At 44.4% G+C, this 23,265-nt stretch overlaps 1 protein-coding gene across 1 annotated transcript in view; it reads right to left on the bottom strand.

Annotated features, from left to right (window-relative positions):
- The window catches only part of LOC107296137 (laminin subunit alpha-5-like), a gene marked incomplete at its 3' end in the record, with an annotated part of 77,223 nt that extends 56,109 nt beyond the window's left edge, over nt 1–21,114 (bottom strand). Inside the window, exons 1-2 of the mRNA XM_015825481.1 lie at nt 20,812–21,114; nt 3,425–3,577 (exon numbers count right to left, since the gene is read on the bottom strand). Coding sequence (XP_015680967.1) covers nt 3,425–3,577; nt 20,812–21,114 — 456 coding nt within the window. The remainder of the gene's footprint in view (nt 1–3,424; nt 3,578–20,811) is intronic.
- Between the last annotated feature and the right edge of the window lie 2,151 nt (nt 21,115–23,265).

The following is a 23,265-nucleotide window of genomic DNA, read 5'->3' as shown; positions in this document are numbered from 1 at the left end:
TCTATCTATCTATCTATCTATCTATCTATCTATCTATCTATCTATCTAACAAGGTTCTAAAATTGGGCATGCTCATAATGACCCACCTAACAACCACCTTACAACTATAATTCGGGGCTCAATTATGGGCATAAATTGAGGACTTCCTGTACTGCAACAGTCCCCAACCTTTGTGGCTCTGCAGACCAGCAGTGGCGGCAGTGGGAGAGGGGGAGAGGTGCACATCGCTTGCGCAAATGAAACTTCACGCGACTGCCTGCTGCTTGCGTGGCCTGGTTCCCAATGGGTCATGGCCCGGTACCAGCCAGCAGACAGGGGGTTGTGGACCCCTCCTTTATTGTATCTTCTTTTATGAAAGGCTGATGCCGTAACCTGTGACAAAGTCAAGTAAGTTAGAGTTTACTGATATTTCAAGCATAAAACCACTTTTAAAAATTATTTATTAATCTCTCTCCTATGAAACATCTCAGTGTGTCAAGATATCCCACATTTGAGGCCATAACGATCGGTTTGCAGAAAGGAAATAAAAGTTAATAATCCATCTGAAACTTTGCATATTTAAGGTCCTATATCTGGTTGTGCTAGGCCTGCCTGGACTCTGACCATAAAGGTTTGATCTAAGCCTCAACTACAAGGAATCAGCAATTCATTCTGAAGTGATCTCTTAACTGGCCTGTTATCTGCTTAAGGAAGTGTCAACTTTCAGACGGTTCATCATGCTTGAAGAAAATACCTTGAAAACATCACAGTGCACACAATCTCGTCAACAAAAGCTGAGTCAATATTGACTTTATGTGGTCCACACTTTGAGGCTGTATCAACAGCAAGGTTGCAAATCTATCCTAAGGGGTAATTGACTGATGATCCATTTGATGCATAGAATACATCTAGGACAGCGGTCCCCAATCTTTCTGGCTTGGCAGCCTGGCACGGGGGGGGGAGTTGTGAGTGACAGGTGTGTGTGTGCACAGCTCCATTTGTGCTAGTGAAGATTTGCACACAAGTGTCCATTGCACGCACACTTGCCCGCCTGCTGCTTGCATGGCCCAGTTCCAAACGGTAGTGGCCCGTGGCCTGGGGGTTGGGGAATCCCTGATCTAGGAGATACACTACAATCATTGCTCTCTTAGGAATCATTTAACCATATAGATAAACAGGAAGGTAAAACAGAAAAGCTATTTTTACAGATATGGTATTTCTTTTTTCCTTGTCTAGAGGGAATAGCCAAGCAATATAATCTAGTGCAACAAACAGAAAATGACAAGTTTACCCTGCTTCATATTACACTATTTTTACTCATACGGTATTTCTTTTTTCCTTGTCTAGGGGGAATAGCCAAGCAATATAATCCTAATGGCAGGATTTCCTTAACTCTAGTTTCTATTAGTTCCACCAAAAGGAACCCTTCAGAGCAGAACAACAAGACAAAGTCCTTTAAATCAGTGTTACTCAAACTTGGCATCTTTAAGATGTCTGGTTTCCAACTCCCATAATACCCCAGCTGGTTGGGAAATCCTGGAAATTGAAGTCCAGGCATCTTAAAATTGCCAAGCTTGAGCCACACTGCTTTAAATAAATAATATGAAAGCATCCCTTACTTACTTACAACCTGAAGTTCAAAGTATACATCGCTCTATGACTCTACTTGACCTATATCAGTGGTGGCGAACCTATGGCACGTGTGCCAGAGGCGGCACTCAGAGCCCTCTCTGTTGGCACGTGCGCCACCGCTGCCAGCAGCAGGTCCATCAGGCTGCCACCGCCACCACTGCCCGGAGCAGGACCCCTGCCCAGCACAAAGGAGGCAAAGCGGCCGACTAGCAAGCTTGAGTAGAGGTGGAGAACAGAGGTCACTAACCATTGTCGATTGGTGGACTGGAAGAAAAGGGAGGGGGAAGCATTTTACATGCATGCATGCGTGCACGGGGTTGCGAGCACGCACGCTCTGCAAATGGGGCGGGGCTAGTGCCTGCGTGATACTCACTAGCCCTGCCCCATTCTTGTGTGGTGCAGCGCCTTGTATCTGCACCCTGCGGTGCGGTGGTGGCCATTTTGGTGCCTTGCAGCATGGAGGCCCATTTTTGTGCCCCCGGGTTTTGCGTGCCAGAGGCGGCACTCAGAGGTGCCTCCCTGCCCCCCCCGGGCACCACAATGCTGATGCGGCCCTGGCACTTTGCAATAAATAAGTGGGTTTTGGGTTGCGGTTTGGGCACTCAGTCTCTAAAAGGTTCGCCATCACTGACCTATATACTGGCACAGTGGCATATTATGCAAGGACCCAAGTACATCAGTTTGACAAATGCAGCATTGGCCGTTGACATTGTACACACATCCAAAAGACACCAGTGCTTGGGACATGGTCCTCCTTCCCCTGCCCCCAAAACTGGTCCTAAATAATTTTTTACAAAAATTTCCAAAAAGATATTTTTATTTGTATATCCCACAGTATAACACTGCAAGTATATCTAATGCAAATTATGGCAAATTTGCTCTGCGGATTGGTGGTGGTGGCTGGGGGGGGGAGGAAAGAGGGGATGGTTGTGCAAATGCAGTTTTGCGTGCTTGTACACTTGCCCTCCACTTGCGCAGACCGGTTCCCAATGAACCGCAGACTGCTACCGGGCCGTGGACTGGCAGTTGGGGACCCCTGATCTAATATACTACTCATGCTTCAATTATTTGTCTAAAGGCCAACAGCGCATCAGTAAAAGTCCACAGAAGCTAATTTTTTTTAATATGCTTAGGGAAGGGGTCTTCATACTTGGCCCTTTTATGACTTGTGGACTTCAACTCCCAGAATTCCTCAGCCAGCGTGCCTGGCTGGGGAATTCTGGGAGTTGAAGTCCACAAGTCATAAAAGGACCAACTTTGAAGACCCCTGTTTTAAATCTAACAAACAAAATGGAGGCTGGCTGAGGAATTCTGGGAGTTGAAGTCCACAAGTCATAAAAGTCCACAAGTCAACTTTGAAGACCCCTGTTTTAAATCTAACAAACAAAATGGAGGCTGGCTGAGGAATTCTGGGAGTTGAAGTTCACAAGGCATAAAAGGCCCAAGTTTGAAGACCCCTGCCTTAGGGTCATCTTCAAATATTGATGATCACAAAAACACTCCATTGTCTTTCTTAAAACAATACAAGTAACTCGATCAAGAAGCTTGTTGCAGTAGGTTAAGTACTTTTTTCCTGCATGGCAAATTTACAGCAAAATTAGGTCACTGATGAGAAATTAATTCTTTCTCCCTTAGCATTCCCCTGTTGTTCTAAGAGAGCACCCATTTATTTATTTTAGTAGAAAGCAAGTGATCTTGTATCTGTATTGTACCATTGTTTTAGACTGGCTGTAAGCCGCCCTGAGTCCTCCGGGAGAAGGGCGGGGTATAAATTTAATAAAATCAAAATCAAAATCAAATCAAATCTCCTTACCTGTCCCAAATCTAATGTGACGTTGACCTCATTGAATTCCAACCTCCGAGAGAGAGGGGGACTCTGCCACCAGCGTTCGGTCCCGTCGATAGCATTGGTGATGGGATGGGCTTTGTTGCTATTGGCTGAAGAACAGATGTCACAATACTGTCCCTATGGCCAGAAGACAATAAAATAAAAAAAAACAAATGATCAGAAACCGCAGAGAAAAGCATGCATTTTATTCACAGTTTAACAGCTCCATTCACCATCACTTACCAGATTCAACATAAAATCATTGGTCTAACCTAGTTGTAATACATAATAATAGTTGTTTGGAGCTATTGAATACGGCCTGCAAAATCCCAGACACCCCATTAGGTGGCAGCAAGGAGATAAAGCAGTTGGGATCTCTGTACTGCCACCTAGTGGTCATTTTGGATAACTGCAGCCAAGATATAATATTCTACATTTGCAGTGTTTTCAAAATAACATCTCACTAAAGGATAAAACATTTTAGAAGTGTAACTGGCCTTAAGCTTGGGCAGTAAAACGCTTTAGTGCCTTTATTTTAGCTTGCTGGCCAAGTCGCCATCTTTTTTCCTCTTATGAATGCCATGAAAGGCTTTAAAAAACAAAGAAACTAAGAAGGAAAAAGGAGGCATTTGTCAAGTTTTGGTCCTATGACGCCATTTTGAATGTCTCCCACAGGGATGTCCAGGGGATGAGTCAGGAGACAAAATGGCATCTGCAACTGTCTGATCAAAGTCCATGATAAAAAATATCATCTGGTTTTTGAGTGAATTTTAGAGTATTATTGTTGTACAAAGGCTAGAATATTTTATTTAGTATTATTTTTAATTATTAAAGTGTTGTTATTATTATTGTTTTTAATAATTGTATATCTGTTTAAAAGAGTTAAAGGAGGTTATAGATATGTTATTTTAATAGTTGATTAATGCTAATTAGAGTATGATTATGTTATTGTTAACCCTGTGATTGGCACTGGGAAGTGAGGGGGGAGGGAGGGGGGGTGGAAGGGTGGGAAGGGGAAGGGGAAGGGGGGATTTATATTGTAAAATTTTATAAAATTTTCAATTAAAAAAAAAGTCCAAGTCCGTGTGGTTTTTACCAGCAATACATATAGAGCTAGTCCTCAATTTACAACCATTTGTTTAGTGACTGTTCAAAGTTACAATGGCACTGAAAAAAACTGAATTATGACCATTTTTTTTACACTTATGACCATTGCAGCATCCCCATGGTCACATGAACAAAATCTGGATGATTGACAACTGGTTCGTATTTATGACGGTTGCAGTGTCCGGGATCATATGGTCATCTTTTGCGGCCCTGTGCCAAGAAAAGTCAGTGGGGAAGCCAGATTCACTTAAGAACCATGTTACTAACGTAACAACTGCAGGGATTCACTTAAAAACTGTGGCAAGAAAGGTCGTAAAATGGGGCAAAACTCACTTAACAACTATCTTGCTTAGCAACAGAAGGTTTGGGCTCAATTGTGGTCATAAGTCAGGACTACCTGTATAAAAGAAGTTGATTTTTCTCTATCCCCTCCCATCACATACACCTGGTCTCCCAACAATTCAGACCCACACCTAGCTAGAGCTCTGAAATTAAGCATTCTTCAGTATTTTAAAACTTGTTTTTGAGGAAATGAATACTGTACAGTGCTTTACCTCTAGGTTAAATTGCAGTAAATGAATACATGCAATTTCTTAACAGCAGACAAAACAGGGATCTCCCCATTTTCCTTCCTTAATTCCTAATTTTTTTCCCCCAAGGTATTTTTCCTTTTCTCAGGGGAGCAGACTATTAAAATGTCTAGCAAAAAAGGAAATAAAAAGAAATCCCTCTGTCGTGTTGGAAGGACAAGAATGCAAGGAAGAAAACAGGAGAATGACTGCTATTCTGACTAGATTAGAGTCAAAAGTATGCTGAATAAGGAACTATAAAATGCAGCACAAGGGTCAGTTTAGAATGGAGAAGGGTTTGCAAAATGAGCCACTACAGGAGGGAGGGAGGGAGGGAGGGAAAAAATAACCATTGCCAAATTCCACTTGTTTCAAATCTTGGCATTTTTACCAACAATCCTTATGTTCCTATAGTTATACTATAACATAATACAGGTAGTCCTCAACTTAAAACAGTTCATTTAGTGACTTTTCAAAGTTGCAACGGCACTGAAAAAAGTGACTTAGTACCATTTTTTTCACACTTACAATCATTGCAGCCTCCCTATGGTCACATGATCAAAATTCTGATGCTTGGTGATGAATTCATATTTATGACGGCTGCAGTGTCATGTGATCACCTTTTTCAACCTTCTCAGAAGCAAAGTCAATGGGGAAGCCACTTAACAACTGTGTTACGAACTTATCAACTGCAACTGTGGCAAGAGTGGTTGTAAAATGGGGCAAAATTAACAACTGTCTCGTTCAGCAAGAGAAATTTTGGGCTCAATTGTGGTCATAATCCGAGGACTACCTGTATTATTTAGTTTAAGTCACCCCCAGTGCATTCATAAAGATAGGGAATACATTAATTAATTTGGACTTTCACTAAGCATGTTGTGTGAACCCACCCAATTACAGTTTCTCAAGTAACATAAAACTGAACAAATCAAAAGTTAGCTATTAAGTGAATCAGGCAGACATTAAACAAATCCGACTTCCCCCATTAACTTCGAAGGATCGAATCAAGATCACGTGAAGTGTTAGTACCACTTTACAATGTCTTGGTAAGGCCACACTTAGAATACTGAATCCAGTTTTGGTCACCACGATGTAAAAAAGATGCTGAGACTCTAGAAATAATACAGAGAAGAGCAATAAAGATGATTAGGGGACTGGAGGCTAAAACATACAAGGAACGGTTGCTGGAATTGGGTATGTCTAGTTTTATGCAGAGAAGGACGAGGGGGGACATGATAGTAGAGTTCCAATATCTGAGGGGCTGCCACAAAGAAGAGGGAGTCAAACTATTCTCCAAAGCACCTGAAGGCAGGACAAGAAGCAACGGATGGAAACTAATCAAGGAGAGAAGCAACCTAGAACTAAGGAGAAATTTCCTGACAGTTGGAACAATTAATCAGGGGAACAACCTGCCTCCAGAAGTTGTGAATGCTCCAACACTGGAAGTTTTAAAGAAGAAACTGGACAATCATTTGTCTGAAATGATATAGGGTTTCCTGTCTGAGCAGGGGGTTGGACTAGAAGACCTCCAAGGTCCCTTCCAACTCTATTATTGTTATTGCTTATTGGAAGCAGCTGGGAAAATTGCAAATGGCAATCACCTGGCCCCAGGAGACGGTAATCACATGCCACTCATCGTGTGCTCCAATTTTGATCATGTGACCAGTGGGATATTGTTGACAGTTGTAAGTGTCAAGACCAGCTGTAAGTCACTTTTTTTCAATGCAACTGTAACTTCGAACAGTCACTAAACAAATGGTTGTAAATGGAGGACTCTCTGTAGTAAGAAAGCTCTTTCAGCTAAACCTCATGTTGTTTTTGTGAAAATAGAAATTACTTTCAATAGGAAATCCACAGCTGGTCATTCTAACAAGAGCTAACACTTAGGTAGAGAGAAGCTTTTTCAGAACCTCTGCTAAGTTCTTCCAACTTTTAGTTTAGTTTTCTTAATGGATGATGTATAATATCAAGCAGATTAGAGGGTCAAACCAACTCAATTACTGAAACATAAATTCTGGAATTTATTATGGTTGTTCCAGACTATTGAAATTAAAGATGCAGCCCTTAATTTGCTCCACTGCTTGTAAATGGAATTAATGAAAAACCACGACCTTTCAATTATCAGGTCTCGTTTTGCTTCCTTTTAAAAACATGTCCGCTATTACAGGGGGGGAAAAACAGTCACTTAACAAGCAGAGAAAAGCCCATCGCTCAAATGAAGACCAGATGAAAGAAGAAGAAAGATCACAAACAAATTGAATTTGGGAATTCTGAAAGGCAACCTTTTTTAATTTGGAGATTGGTGGTAGAGTCCAAGAGAGATGCTATCACTAAAATTAAGCTATACAGATAGCTTACAACAGTTCATTTACAAGAGCACTGAAAAAAATGACTTATGATCGTATTTCACACTTACAGCATCCACATGGTCATGTGATAAAAATTTGGACTTTTGGCAACGGGCATGTACGAGGGCAATTCGGAAATAAACCTCCATTTGGTTATCAATGACAGACACTCGCAGATGCAGAACTTTTATTATACACATTACAAAACTTACGTGCGCTGCACCAAGGGTCCAGTGGGCTGCTGTTGCTGCTGGACACCGTCAGCCCCCGTGTGCTTGCTGCCTCTTGTGTGCGTGCCTTATGTATGTGCCGGGGGTGGGCACCCACCCGGGCTAATCACCCCAATATTGTGCTTCCCCGAAAATAAGCCCTAATGCAGGGGTAGGCAACCTTGGCTCTTTTACGACTCATGGACTTCAACTCCCAGAATTCCTGAGCCAGCCACGCTGAGGGGAAAGGGAGAGGTTTCCATGCTGAGCCATGCTGGCTCAGGAATTCTGGGAGTTGAAGTCCACGAGTCATAAAAGAGCCAAGGTTGCCTACCCCTGCCCTAATGCGTCTTTTGGAGCAAAAAAACCCCTATAAGACCAGGTTTTATTTTCAGGGAAACACGATATGTATGTATGTATGTATGTATGTATGTATGTATGTATGTATGTATGTATGTATGTATGTATGCATGCATGCATGCATGCATGCATGTATAAATAACTCCAGGTGGCAGATATACTCTTTCCTCCTCCTATTTTCCCCACAACAACAACAACCTGCGAGGCAAGTTGGGCTGAGAGTGACTGGCCCAAGGTCCCCAAGCCACGTTTCATAGTTAAGGCAGAATTAGAATTCAGTCAGGGTCAGGGAATACCTGTATAGATTTCTTGTTTGACTTCTGCTCTCTTCAGAGAGAACTAGCCAACCCCTCAAGCTGTTTCCATGGTTTGTTTTTTTGGAAAGTACAAAATAGGTGTCCCAAACTCTTCCCCTTGACTATAAACCATGATTTCTTCTGGTTTGAGAGGATTCAAGCTCGGAAACCACAATAAAAGGAAGCCTAAAAGAAATGTTTACAATTCAAGTGTTCCCCTTGGCATGAAGAACCAAACAAGTCAGCAGCCTCATAGACCAGCCCATTTGTTCTGTTCACAATAAGCCAGAATTCTCATAAATTCTAGCTTATCAGGATGCCGAAACAGCCCCATGATGTATGTTCAACTTGGAATGGAATGAAAGAAACATGTCAGTTGTCCTTTCACTAAAGCCTCTGAGTGGGAAAAACGCAGCCTCTTCCGAGTTTCAGTAGCAAAATCTGAAGTAACATTTCCAAAGGATGATCTTCCTATTCACAACTCAAAATAAAAAGGCAGTTTTCAGGAATGCTGGACTCGTTCATCGCACTGGCAGCTGGATTTACCGAAAAAGTCAGCCCGTTCAAAAGAAGCAGGACACAAACTTCTTTTGAAACTCAAACTCTCAGTCTGGCTGAAACTTGGAAACTTGGCAAATCTATTGCTTAGGAAGTGTGCCAATCCACACCCTTCACTCCGAGTCCAGTCTGGGGACCTTAATAGCCAAGGAGGTCATCTGAATACAGATAGTCCTCGACTTACGACCACAATTGAGCTCAAAATTTCCATTGCTAAGCATGGCAGCTGTTAAGTGAGTTTTAGGATCTTTTTTTGCCACAGTCGTTAAGCGGATCATTGCAGTTGTTAAATGAATCATGCGGTCGTTAAACAAATCTGGCTTCCCCCATTGACAGAAGCCAGCTGGAAAGGTGACAATAATCACACGACCTCAGGACAGTGCAACTGTCATAGGTACATGCCTGTTGCCAAGCGCCTGAATTTTGATCGCGTGACTGTGGGGATGCTGAAAACTGGTCATAAGTCACTTTTTTTCAGCGTCATTGTAACTTCAAACCATCACTAAGCTAATTGTTGTAAGTCAAGGACTAGTTGTAAGGGTCAGCATCAATTGTTCACACACACTACCTTGTGCTGGTTGACATTCTGCCCAATGAACAATAACATAGATGGAAGAGCAGAGGCAGCAGGCAATAATAATAATAATAATAATAATAATAATAATAATAATAATAATAATAATAATAATAATAATAATAATAATAATAATAATAAAGTTGGAAGAGACCTTGGAGGTCATCTAGTCCAACCCCCTGCTCAGGCAGGAAACCCTAAACCATTCCAGACAAATGGCTGTCTAGTCTCTTCTTAAAAATTTCCAGTGTTGGAGCATTCACTGCTTCTGGAGGCAGGTTGTTCCACTGGTTAATTGTTCTAACTGTCAGGAAGTTTCTCCTTAGTTCTAGGTTGCTTCTCTCCTTGATTAGTTTCCATCCGTTGCTTCTTATCCTGCCTTCAGGCGCTTTGGAGAATAGCTTGACTCCCTCTTCTTTGGGGCAGCCCCTGAGATATTGGAACACTGCTATCATGTCCCCCCTCGTCCTTCTCTTCATTAAACTAGACATACCCAATTCCAGCAACCGTTCCTTATATGTTTTAACCTCCAGTCCCCTAATCATCTTTGTTGCTCTTCTCTGCACTCTTTCTAGAGTCTCAACATCTTTTTTACATCATGGTGACCAAAACTGGATGCAGTATTCCAAGTGTGGCCTTACCAAGGCATTGTAAAGTGGTATTAACACTTCACGTGATCTTGATTCTATCCCTCCGTTAATGCAGCCCAGCACTGTGTTCGCCTTTTTGGCAGCTGCAGCACACGGCTGGCTCCTATTTAAGTGATTGTCCACTAGGACTTCGAGATCCCTCTCACAGTTACTACTATTGAGGAAGGTACCACCTATACTATACCTGTACATTTGGCAATGCAGGTAGTCCTTGAGTTATGACTGCAATGGGAAGATGCCCATCATGGTTGTAAATTGATTTTACACTGGTCCCTAAATGAATGGTTGTAAATAGAGAGGCTACCTGTACTTGGCAAATAGTCTGCATTTACAATCTGTTGTCACAAATTGGTTCTAGTTTCTGGCAAAAAATGCCTATTGAGTGCAACAGGTTCGCTTAACAAGCACCATCTTCGTTTAATTGCAGCGTCCACTTAACAACCACAGCAAAAAAAAAGTTTATAAAATCATCCATGAAGTCCTCAACTTACGACCACAATGGAGCTCAAAATTTATGTTGCTAAGTGAGAAATGTGTTAAGTGAGTTTTGCCCCATTTTATGGCATTTCTTGCCACAGTGAATCATGCAGTCGTTAAGTTAGTAACAGAGTTGTTAAGCGGCTCCTCCATTGACTTTGCTTCTCGACACGTCGCAAAAGGGGACACTGAAGCCGTCATAAATATGAGTCAGTCACCAAGCATCTGAATTTTGATCATGTGACCATGGGGCGCTGCAATGGTTGTTAAGTGTGAAAACTGGCTCTAAGTCATTTTTTTCAGTGCTGTTGTAACTTTGAACAGTCACTAAGCCAACTGTCGTAAGTCGAGAACTGCCTGTATGGTGACCTGCTTAACGACCACCACGACTGACTGTAATTTCAGCCAAAGTTATGGTTATGAACTTCCTGTACTCAAGAAGAAGTTTGAATAGCCCAAAATCAAATGCGAGGATTATTTCCAGGAATTTTTAAAAGGAGCCTAATAACATCTTTTCTCACTTATAAACTTTACAAAGCGGCTTAAGATTCTATGAGCTTCAACTCAACATCACAAAGCTGAGGTCTTTTAATAAACGTTATCAGTAAAACAAATGCCACCAGACTCCTGATCTTTTGCTACCATAGACTAAAACAGCCTTACACCTACAATTCCTGTAATTTTCAAACTACATTTCTGCTGGTGGAGTCTAAAATTGCTGTTGCCTTTTTTGCAGCCGCTTCGACTGAGTTCTCATCACCTATTGTACTATTCAAGATCTTTTTCATAAGTACTGGGGCCAAGTCAGATATCCCATATCTGTGTCCACTCATGCACAACCCTTTGATACCACAGGCTGCAAGGGGTTCTTGTAGAATTATCTATAGCATCTTAATGGTGGTCAGGGAACAAGGAAACAGGTGAGCCCAAAGCAGGAAGTATAAAAATAACAAAAAAAACAGAGTTGGAAGGGACCTTAGAGGTCTTCTATTCCAACCCCAGCTCAGGCAGGAAACCCTACACCAGGGGTAGGCAACCTTGCTGGCTCAGGAATTCTGGGAGTTGAAGTCCACGAGTCATAAAAGAGCCAAGGTTGCCTACCCCTGCCCTACACCTATTTCAGACAAATGATTATCCAATCTCTTCTTAGAAATGTCTAGTGATGGAGCACAACTTCTGGAGGCAAATTGTAATTCAGGTCTTCTTCAAACACATGTCCTTATAGCCCAGGAGTCCCCAACCCCCGGTCCGTGGACTGGTACCGGGCCACAGCATGCTAGCAACCGGTCCACACAAACAAGCAAAGCCCCATCCATAGGAGGCAGGCAGCTTACAAAACCACGCACTCTCTGGTCTGTGGAAAAACCTTCTCCACAAAACCGGTCCCTGGTGCCTAAAAGATTGGGGACATCTGTTATAGCCCACCAACTTAATTTTAACCTGCTTGTAAATCGGCAGAACTGGTTCATCACCAAAATTTAATTGACTACATGCTACGGTACATGAGAAGACCTGAAAGACCAGGTTAGAGAAAGGTTATCATGGAGAAATCTATGTGGTTGATAAGAATCAACATCAACTTGTTGGCACACAACTAATCAAAGGAGTAAGAAAAAACAAAGAAGGAGTCTATGGGCTCCTTGAGGCTCTCTGAACTTGGTTGTCTTCTTGCAGACATTTCATTACCTGACTAGGTGACATCATCAGTTCTAGTGAGTGTGTGGTTTGCTCCTGGCTTATATTGTAGGTACACTGAGAGCTTATGCACTGGAGACAAATTCCTTGTGTGTCCAACCACACTTGGCCAAGAATTCTATATACAGTAGGTTGCGCTGTCAGTGTTGGTGGGGTGTGTGGTTTTCTCCTTGGTAGTTCTTTGATTAGGCTGCTGTTTATTGCTCGATTGTTTGTCTTAGTTGATACAGTAATTCCTTGATTCAGATATTGTTTATTACTTGATTGTTTGTCTGGTGTTAATCCTGGTGTTAATCCCTGCTTATCAGTGTGAGGAGGTGTGCTGGTCTTTTTGTTTCCTGTTTAACCTTTTTATTGTATCTTTTGAACATTGCTCAGAATCTTCTCAAACCACAAGATGGGCAGCAAATAATGTAATAACAATAATAATAGTAACAGGCAGCTTGGGTGCAATCCGAAAACAATTGGAGCATCCCTTGAACACCATTGCCATTGAAAAATTCACCATCAGTCAATTGCAAAAAGCAAGTTTTATTTGGAACAACTTATATCTGCGATGAAATTTGTAACATTTATTAAACATCCACATCTGCCTATCCCAGGTCCTTGGGAAGAACTCAATAGGTGGATAAAAAATCAGTCTGAACATCTTTGTGCAACAAAGGAAAATAATAATGAACATCTGGTTGACTGTGTGACGAACCATAATAATCCATTCTGAACATCTGGCTGACCGGGCAACGAACCATAAGAGTAATAATGGTGTGTAAATGTGGTTTATCTCCATGTGTCTGCTGATGGCTGATTTGTCTGAGTGCCAAGCCCTGTTTCTGAGTTTAGTCTGGATCATGATGCTCACAGTTTCTCAACTGGTTGAGTCTGTACATGTGTTTTGAAATTAAGGAGTTTTCATCATGTCATCTGACTGCTAGATGGTGTTATTGGACTCTGCTAGTCCATTGCCTGTTGTTCTTCCTAACAGCTGTTACAGTCCTTACACTGTAGCTGACTCCTGTTTTTTCTTCTTGGACTATTGAGTATTTTGGTTTACTTAAGGTATTTTGGAGGTTTGGGCTAGTTTGCGTGCTACAGTGATGCTGTGTAATAGTCGTTTGGCTGTATCTGAGATGTTCTCCAGGAATAGCAGCATTATCTTTTTCATAACTTCTGTTGGTTGTGCAGTGTTAGTTTGACTGCTCAGACACTTTTTGATAAAGTTGCGTGGGCATCCATCTTGTTGGAAGATGTATACGTGGTGTGTTTCTTTTTTCTGGTGTCCTGAGTTGCTGCAGTATTGCAGTGTGTTTATGCTCATCTCAATAATGTTCTTACACAGCCCCTCTTGTGGGAAGTTGGGTTGTTACTTTGGTAGTAAACACCTGGTTAGTGTGGGTAGTTTTTCAATAGACTTGCGTTTCCAATTTGCTGCTATTTCCTTTGCTAATGGGAATATCTAGGAAAGGTAATATGTTGTTGCTTCTTCTCTTGTGAATTGTATTTCCTTTGAAGATGTTGACTGTTTCACGTATCTTCTAGTTGTCCCTTTTTTCTAGTTGTCTAGTTGTCCCTTTTTTATTATCATAAAGGTATCATCTATACCAGGGGTAGGCAACCTTGGCTCTTTTATGACTCGTGGATAAGTCGAGTCATAAAAAAGGCAAGGTTGCCTACCCCTGATCTATACACTGAATCCATGCTTTTGGTTACATGAATGGGAGTGCTATAGTTTTAAAATGCTGCAATGCAGTCTCTGCTATGAGTCCTAAGAGTAGTGATCTCATAGGTCAGTGGTGGCGAACCTGTGGCACGTGTGCCAGAGGCGGCACTCAGAACCCTCTCTGTGGGCACGCGCACCATGCCCCAGAGATGGCAACCATCCCTCTTCAACCAGCTGCCCACTAATTCACCGAGGTCCCATGTGGCCGGATGCATCCCAGTATGGCTGGTTTCCCTCCCCCCCATCCCATCCCTCCTGGCCTCGCATGCTCTCCTTTTCCCGGGCACAACCCACTGCATCGCCTCCTCAGCTGTCGGCCATCCGTCCAGCTCAGAGGCGGCTTCTCTGAACTGCTGGCGGTGAGTTGGGGAGCCCCAGAGTGCGCCGATCAAGGGGCCAGCAGGCTGTGGCTGCTGACAGACACTGTCGGCCCCCATGCGCTTGCTGGCCTCTGTGTGTGGGGGCTGATGGTGTCAGGCAGCAACTCCCCCGGCCTCTGCCTCGCCTTGCCCTGTGACAATGGCACCCCTGCCCTGCCTCGCCTTGCCTCGCCTCACCCTGCAGGACGAGCCTCCTGCCCACCACCCCACCTGCCAGAGACCCCCTGGATCTCCCACAACCCTGCCTGGCCCCCATAGGTGTCCCTCCCCATGAGCAACATTGAAGTGACCACACCCACCTTGGCCACACCCACTCAGACTGCCATGACCACCACAGCCACGCCCACCCAGTGGGCCATGCCCGCCTGGCACTCGGCAATAAATAAGTGGGGTTTGGGTTGCAGTTTGGGCACTCGGTCTCTAAAAGGTTCATCATCACTGTCATAGGTGTTCCTCTGATTTGTTGGTATATTTGTCCATCAAACCAAAAGTAGACCACATATGAAAATACTATAGAATGCAGGTTATCCACCCTCTTTCTAAATTACCATGTATTGTAATCGAAACCACTTGTTCGACTGACAAGATATGTTCTATATGAAGTTGCAAACCAACTCATAGGTGAGCTGACTGTTTCCTGGAGATTTCAAGTTGCTGAAGTTATGGCCGTTTATTACCAGAATTAATTTTCTTTAAGTTGATTTCCCTTCCTGGCGACTTCACGGACAAAACCTTGATTATTTTTTCTTCTTCTTAGCAACAACACAAGAGTCGTTGGACCCTTCTAAGAATTTTTTTTTCAGTTTATCAATCCAACCCTCATGTATGGTATTCCCTAGAAGCTTTCTCTCAGGCAGCAACATAGAAATCCAATGAATGAATGACTCAAACAATCTGGCCTCAGCCTGCTTAGCTTCCAAAGCTAGACAACAATCAAACCGGTTTGGTAAAAGCATCAATTCCACAGAAACAAAGCCCACCCTGTGCTTTGTTATGGTTACCTCTCCACTTCTTTGTGAGAACAGGTGTTTTATCTGTGAGTACAACCTAGTCCTTCTCACCCACCCATGGAGGATAAACCCCAGGTGCATTCTAGAAAGAGTGCAGAGAAGAGCAACAAAGATGATTAGGGAGACACACTGTATGAAGAATGGTTGCAGGAATTGAGTTTGTTTAGTCCAGGGCTTTTCAACCTTTTCACCCACTGTACCACTTTTAGGATATGGCAACATCCGAGTACCACCAGTCGCCTAGCAAGGTGTCAAAAACTTGATGACCAAAAAAAAAAAAAAAAAGGAAAAAAGTGATAAAGTACAGGTAGTCCTCGACTTACAACAGTTCGCTTAGTTACAGTGGCATTGAAAAAAGTGCCCCCCAAGCCACAGCCGAGCAAGACACCTGCCTGCCCACCCGGCAGTGCTCTTCCTCCTGTCCGAGGCTTCCATTGTTGTGAGCATTTCTGTTGAGGACTGACAGTGAGGGTGGGGTGGGGGGTGTTTGGTTTTTATTCCCCCCCCCGTCTGCTGGGTGGTTGCAGCAGGTTTTGGTCACTTCACATGACCCTGGGACACTGTGACCGTCATAAATATGAATCAGTTGCCAAGCATCTGAATGTAAATCACAAGACCCTGGAGATGCTGCAACATTCCAGCTGATCGGTGCTTCTTCTGGGCTCCAGCTGGAGCCTGGCGCTGATCCTGGCGCTTCCGCTGAGCCCTGACAGCCCTGCAGCTCCAGCCGTCTCTCACTCAGGCTTGTGTGGTGCTGCCACTGGTTCAGCTCATTCCCCTCCCCCACTACTTTTCTGGGATGGTCGCGTACCACCTGCCAGGTGCCAAGGTACCACAGGTGGTACCCGTATCACTGGTTGAAAAGCCCTGGTTTAGTCTACTGAAAAGAAGGACTAGGGGAGACATGATAGCAGTGTTTCAATATCTGAGGGGCTGCCACAAAGAGGGTCCATCTATTCTCCAAAGAACCTGAAGGCAGGACAAGAACAACGGATGGAAACTAATCACGGAGAGAAGCAACCTAGAACGAAGGAGAAATTTCCTGACTGGTAAGAACAGTTAATCAGTGGAACAGCCTGCCTCCAGAAGTTGTAGGTGCTCCATCACTGAAGGTTTTTAAGAAGGCACTGAACAGCCATTTGTCTGGCATGTATAGGGTCTCCTGCTTGAGGAGGGGGTTGGACTAGAAGACCCCCAAGGCCCGTTCCAACTTCGTTATTCTGTTATGATAACAGTGTTCCCTCATTTGAGGGACTGCCACAAAGAAGGGGGGGGTGTTCAACCTATTTTTACAAAGTACCAGAAGGCCGGACAAGAAACAGTGGAAAAAATTCCTAACAATGAGAACAATTAACCAGCGGGACAAGTTGCCTCCAGAAGTTGTGGATGCTCCATCACTGGCGGGTTTTAACAAGAAATTATTTAGCCCTTCCTCTGAAATGATATAGGGTCTCCTGCATGAGCAGGGGGTTGGATTAGAAGACCTTTAAGATCCCTTCTAACTCTGACCTTCTGCTAACTGGGATCTTAGCTGCTTCCTACTCCAGGAGCAAACGCAGAGGTCCTGCTGCTTTGATTTGTCTTCTCTCACCAGGGAAGGTTTCCGATTCCATTTCTTTCCCAACTACTGTAATTGCCCTTACAAGATTTACAACAACTCTGGGAAATCAGAGCTTAGTGGGTTCACACTCTCCTGCTCCTTCTTTTAACAAGTTCCCTTCTGTAGCTGGGATCTCTCCATCCAGATGTTCAGGATTGTTAGCATTTTGACAAGCACCAGCTCTTGAAGAGTGGCACCCTTCTGCCATCCACATTCCTGGGAAATTCCTGTCCCCGGGGTGCTTGTGGCTTCTGGGTAAGGGCCCCTTTTAAACAGACATTTGCTTAGACATAAGCCTGTAATAACTGTTTATCTTTAACACACCCTCGGCTCCCACCCACATTCCTGCAAACAATTTGAGGGCTTCCTTGTATCGAGATTCCCAAAATTCAACCCACTCCGTTTAAGTTGGATAAACAGAAACTCCCCCCCCCCAAGCACTGTGAGATAAGCATTGTTGCAGTATATGGGGTACACGCTAAGTGTGCTTTTTAAAAAAAATCTCCAATCTGGGGTTCGGCTTTCTTGCAGAGCGTTTAGAAAATGATCAAATCTATTTGATCAGAACAAATGAAATGCGTATAAATCTGTTACAGTACAAGGAATACTGGTGTTATACCACCAATTCTTTTACCAAAAAAATAATTTATTGCCTCTCTCTGAGCTGTTTATTTATTAGGTTTTTATCCTGCCTTTTATCATTTTATTATAAGTAAGTGTAGGTGGTGAACATAGTTAATACTCTTTCTCTTGCTATTTTCCCCACAACAATAATCCTGCGAGGTGGATTGGAGTGAGAGTGATTGACTGGTCCAAAGTCACCTATTGGTTTTCATGCCGAAGGTGGAACTAGAATTCACAGTCGCCTGCAGATTGGCCCAAAGCCACCTAGCGAGCTTTCATGTCTAAGATGGGACTGGAACTTGTGGTCTCCTTCTGATTGGTCCAAAGTCACCCACCAGCTTTCATGCCACAGGCGGGACTAGAACTTACAGTCTCCTAGTTATTGGCCCAAAGTCACTCAACTAGCTTTCATGCCTAAAGCAGGACTAGAACTCATGGTCTCCTGGTTTGTAGGCCAGCACCTTAACAATTATACCTCTACAGATCAGATTTGAAAAGATGCAAGGTAGAAATATTACATAAAATCATTTATAGTACATAATACAAAACATAAGCATTTTCGTTTGTATTAGGTTGATCTCTGAACATTTTTCTAGCGGTGCACATCATAAAAGTAATTATTTTGTGTAGAAAGTTGCAGGTTAGATGACTTTTGTGTATGGCTCATTTCATTCTATCTCAAAACCTTGAAATGTGGATAAACACAATATAATAATAATAATAATAATAATAATAATAATAATAATAATAATAATAATAATAATAATAATAATAATAATAATAAAGTTGGAAGGGATCTTGGAGGTCATCTAGTCCAACCCCCTGCTCAGGCAGGAAACCCTATACCATTTCAGACAAATGGCTGTCCAGTCTCTCCTTAAAAACTTCCAGTGTTGGAGCATTCACCACTTCTGGAGGCAGGTTGTTCCACTGGTTAATTGTTCTCACTGTCAGGAAGTTTCTCCTTAGTTCTAGGTTGCTTCTCTCCTTGATTAGTTTTCATCCATTGCTTCTTGTCCTGCCTTCAGGCGCTTTGGAAAATAGCTTGACTCCCTCTTCTTTGGGGCAGCCCCTGAGATATTGGAATACTGCTATCATGTCCCCCCTTTATTTAACTTTATTTAACTTCTCTTTATTCTTTATTCTCTTTATTCCTTTATTTAAATTCTCTTTTCTCTAATTGTCTACTGCTGCTTTAACCTGGCACATTCTGAGTTCTTCACTGAATATCCAGGTAAGCTACTCAATACAATAATCAATTCAAAAAAGTGCTTAGCACCATAGCTACTTCAAGTAAAGCCAAGTTGCTTTGCTGCCCACAATGGGACTAAGTTACAATATGGATATGGGAGTCCTCTGAATGCCTGAGAAAAGCAATATGCTTATGTATAATTACAGTTATTAAACAGAACTAATGAAATGGATCAGTTTGTTTTTGCCAGCCCTATGCTTCTTTCAAAAGTACTCTGTACATCCAAAATTTGTCACCCTAGCAATAGCTGACAAGTTTAAATGTTTTCCATTTCAGCAGAAAACTTTAGCAAGGATTTTTCTTTTCTTCCCATTCAACAAGTCCAAACATATTTTGTGCTGAACAGCATGCCATTCTGCTCTTAAGTCTGAACACCCTGTAATAACATACCCACCGTCATAGTGCTCAAGAAACCAATTCTATTTACCGCCCTCCAACCTTTTGAGAGAGCAAATCCTTCTTCCCATTTCTCTATAGAGTTTTGATTATAATTTTTCTCCCTCACTTAGTTACCCAGACCAGAAATTCAACTTAGCAAGTGATTTCTTGGACTTTCTTCAATAAATGTTGGGCGAGGGGCACTAGGGACCCTTTTCAGATAGGAAAGTAGTAAATGTGAAAAATCCCTTTTGTAAAGCAAGGAACAAAAGGGCACCTGAGAACCCAAACAGATACAAAGTGCATGTTGGAAAGCCACAATCACCAAAAGAGGGTGTGTATGCCTGTCTTATGAGTGGGAATCAGTTCAGAAGCGAAGAAAATTGGAAGATAAATATAATCTAGAAGATGGATGAATGGATGGCTGGATGGATGGATGAGGGAAGGGAAGGGGTGGCAAGGGGCAAGGAGAAGGAAGGAAGGAAGGAAGGAAGAGAAAGAAAGAGAAAGAAAGAAAGAAAGAAAGAAAGAAAGAAAGAAAGAAAGAAAGAAAGAAAGAAAGGGAGGGAATGGGTGGCAAGGGGCAAGGAGAAGGAAGGAAGGAAGGGAAAGGGAAGGAGTGGCAAGGAGAAGGAAGGAAGGAAGGGAAAGGGAAGAAGTGGCAAGGAGAAGGAAGGAAGGAAGGGAAAGGGAAGAAGNAGAAAGAAAGAAAGAAAGAAAGAAAGAAAGAAAGAAAGAAAGAAAGAAAGAAGGAATGGGTGGCAAGGGGCAAGGAGAAGAAAGGAAGGAAGGGAAAGGGAAGGAGTGGCAAGGAGAAGGAAGGAAGGAAGGAAGGAAGGAAGGAAGGAAGGAAGGAAGGGGAAGGGAAAGGGAAGGAGTGGCAAGGAGAAGGAAGGAAGGGGAAGGAAAGAAGTGGCAAGGAGAAGGAAGGAAGGAAGGAAGGAAGGAAGGAAGGAAGGAAGGAAAGAAAGAAAGAAAGAAAGAATGGGTGGCAAGGGGCAAGGAGAAGAAAGGAAGGAAGGGAAAGGGAAGGAGTGGCAAGGAGAAGGAAGGAAGGAAGGGGAAGGGAAAGGGAAGGAGTGGCAAGGAGAAGGAAGGGGAAGGGAAGAAGTGGCAAGGAGAAGGAAGGAAGGAAGGAAGGAAGGGGAAGGGAAGAAGGAAGGAAAGGTTACCCAGAGTCCTAACTGCCTGGGCAAGGGGGGGGGGAGGCAGCGAGCTGGAAAAGGAAGGTAATTCCACGCCTGGCTTTCATGCATTCTTACAAAGGGGACACAAGACCTGAAGTCGGGCTGAGTCTGCTTTTCAGACAGGCTTTTTTTCCTTGCCAAACCCTCCAACTCCGAAACCCCAGCGCGACCCCTCCGGGGGTATCGTTCTCTCCGTAAAGGAGACCCGCGCGGAGGACGGCAGGCTCTCCTCTCCGAAGCGGCACCGCCGACACCACCACCCCCCCACGACCCAAACCCAGCCCTACACTTGTTGCAACCGTTCCTCTCCCCCCTCCACAAGCCCCGCACGCACGCACGCACACAAACACACACACACACACCGGCCAGGAAGCGCCCTACCTGGATGGTCTGGTTGGGCTCCCCTCCGGAGACCGGCCCTCCCACGAGTTTGCAATACAGATCCTCCACCGGGCGCGGGGGGCTCCGGCCGCCGGCTTCTTCCTCGCCGCAGGTCGCGGTGGCCGAGATCTTGGTGCCCTCGGCCAGGTTGAAGTAAGGCGGGTGCAAGCTGTAGCCGTTCACGTCGACCTGGAAGGAGACCGGCTGCCCCCACGAAGCCCCCAGCAGGGCCATCACCACCACCAGCAGCGGCGCCCCCGGGCACCGGAGCCCAGCAGCGGGCACCGCCGGCCGGCTCGCCATTTTCCCCCGGGGACTTTGGCCGCGCGCCGGCACGCTCGGAAAGAGCCGGGGCGAGGAGACTCCGCCGCGAGGGAGGCCGAATCGGGCTGACCCCCAAACTACCGGCCCCAAGACGGCGAAAGGAGCTCCGAGATGGGCGCCGGCCGCTCCCGCAGAGTGGATCCAAGTTGCAACCTGCGCCGGGAGGAGCCTCCCCGCCCCGAGCGCTGCTTCTGCAAGGGCGGGCGGCCGCTCGGTCCGGAGCGCGGCGCGGTTCCTTCTTTTGGCCAAGCTCGCAACGGCGGCGGCGGCGGCGGCCCCGGGAGGGAAGTGGTGCGGGGGAGGGAGGGGCCACGCGGGGCTTAGCCCTGCCGGAGGCTGCCCATTGTGTCGGCCGCCCTCGCGGCTCTTGTCCCGGGTTAACCCGTTCTGCCCGTCGGCCGGGCAGGAAAGGGGGCAGCGAGGGAGGGAGGGAGAGAGAGACAAAGAGGGAAAGGTCCGCACGCGCGCCTCCGTTGGGATGTTGGGGGGGGGGGAAAGAGGCGCCCCTTGGTGCCCTCGACCCCCAAATTCTCCCCCNTTTTTTTTTTTCTTCTTCTCCTTCCCTTTTGCAAATGGCTGAGTAGATCCAAGGATTTTTTTCCCCTCCCCCGCCCGGGCTGGCGAGTCCGGGCACGCTCGCCTGGGATTGCCTCTGGGTTCCCGGGGGGGGTGTGTGAGGTGAGGGGGGGGGAACGTGGGTGAGTTGGCAGCCAAGCGGGTAAATATCAGGTCGTCCTCGACTTACAACCGTCCTTGAGCCCCAGATTTCTCTTACTAAGTGAGATATTTGTTAATAGGGTTGCCAGGTCTGCTTCCAAAAAATAGCAGACAAGCGGGGGGGGGGGGTTAAGTAGTAAAAAAAAGTAGACTGTACAGCTTTAGATTACGTACCATTTCATCATCAAGCTTTTGAATAAAAAAAAAAAGTCCACTATTTTGTGGAAAAAAAATAGTGAACATAATGTGAAAAAAGTGGACTGTCCACTCAAATGGTGGACACCTGGCAACCCTATTTGTTAAAGTGAGTTTTTTTGCTGGGGGGGGTCCCCTCCCCCGTGTTACGACCTTTCTTACTATGGTAGTTAAGTGAATCGCTGCAGCGTTAAGTGAGGAACAGGGTCGCTAAGTGAACCCGGGTTGACTTTGCTTGTTAGAAAGTGAGAAGAGGGGGTCACGTGACTCCCGGGACACTGCAATGGCCGTCGTAAAGAGGAGTCCATTGCCAAGCGGCTGAATTTCGATCACGTGACCCTGGGGATGCTGCAGTGGGTCGTAAGTGTGAATAATGGTCACTTTTTTTTCAGTGCTGTTGTAACTTGGAATGGTCACTAAATGAACTTGTAAGTCGAAGACGACCTGTATTTGGGGGGGGACATTAAAGACAATCTTGCAATTAGAGAGAAAAATGACACACACACATACACACAACCGCTCTGATTTGGCTCTAAATGAGAACACTGGATATTTGGATTCAGAAGGGGAGATGTTCTTCCTGGCTAGGGGGTTTTGCCCCCATTACAGGCGACCCTCAAATAGCTCTTCAGTTCATTCTAAAATATATTTTTTTAAGCCTTGAAAAAGAAAGTCATCTAGGGGGCAGCACTTAGCCAACCTGGGTTGATCTCATCAAGCAAGGTGGGACAGGAATAACACCTGGATGGGAGATACTACTATGTAGGAAGTGTAAACTGCAGGCTAGACTGGGGAGTTGGGAAAAAAAAAAAAACCTATTGCAATGGAAGTGTATTTCGTTTTGTTTTCAGGAATTTAAAATAAGCTTGAATTGAAGAAGACTTCAGTTACTTTGCTTTGCTTTTTAAAAGGAAGTGTGTAATGCAATTGAATTAGCCAGTTGGGTCCAATTGCACCGGGCTAGAAACCAGGAGATTGTGAGTTCTAGTCCACTTTAGGCATAAAAGCTGACTGGGTGAATCTGAGCCAATCACCAGGAGATTAACCACTGCCCCACCACAATCATTCATTTAGTGACAATTCATAGTTATGACAGCACTGAAAAAAGTGACTTATGACCGTTTTTCACACTTATCACTATTGCAGCATCCCCAAGATCACATGATCAAAATCCAGGTGCTTGGTAACTGACTCATATTTATGATGGTTGCAGTGTCC

This window comes from Protobothrops mucrosquamatus, unplaced genomic scaffold, assembly GCF_001527695.2.
Source record: "Protobothrops mucrosquamatus isolate PMUCROS unplaced genomic scaffold, P.Mucros_1.0 scaffold2658, whole genome shotgun sequence".
Taxonomy (NCBI): Eukaryota; Metazoa; Chordata; class Lepidosauria; order Squamata; family Viperidae; genus Protobothrops; species Protobothrops mucrosquamatus.
The sequence above is the reverse complement of the archived record's forward strand: the minus strand, read 5'-3'. Positions and strand labels throughout refer to the sequence as shown.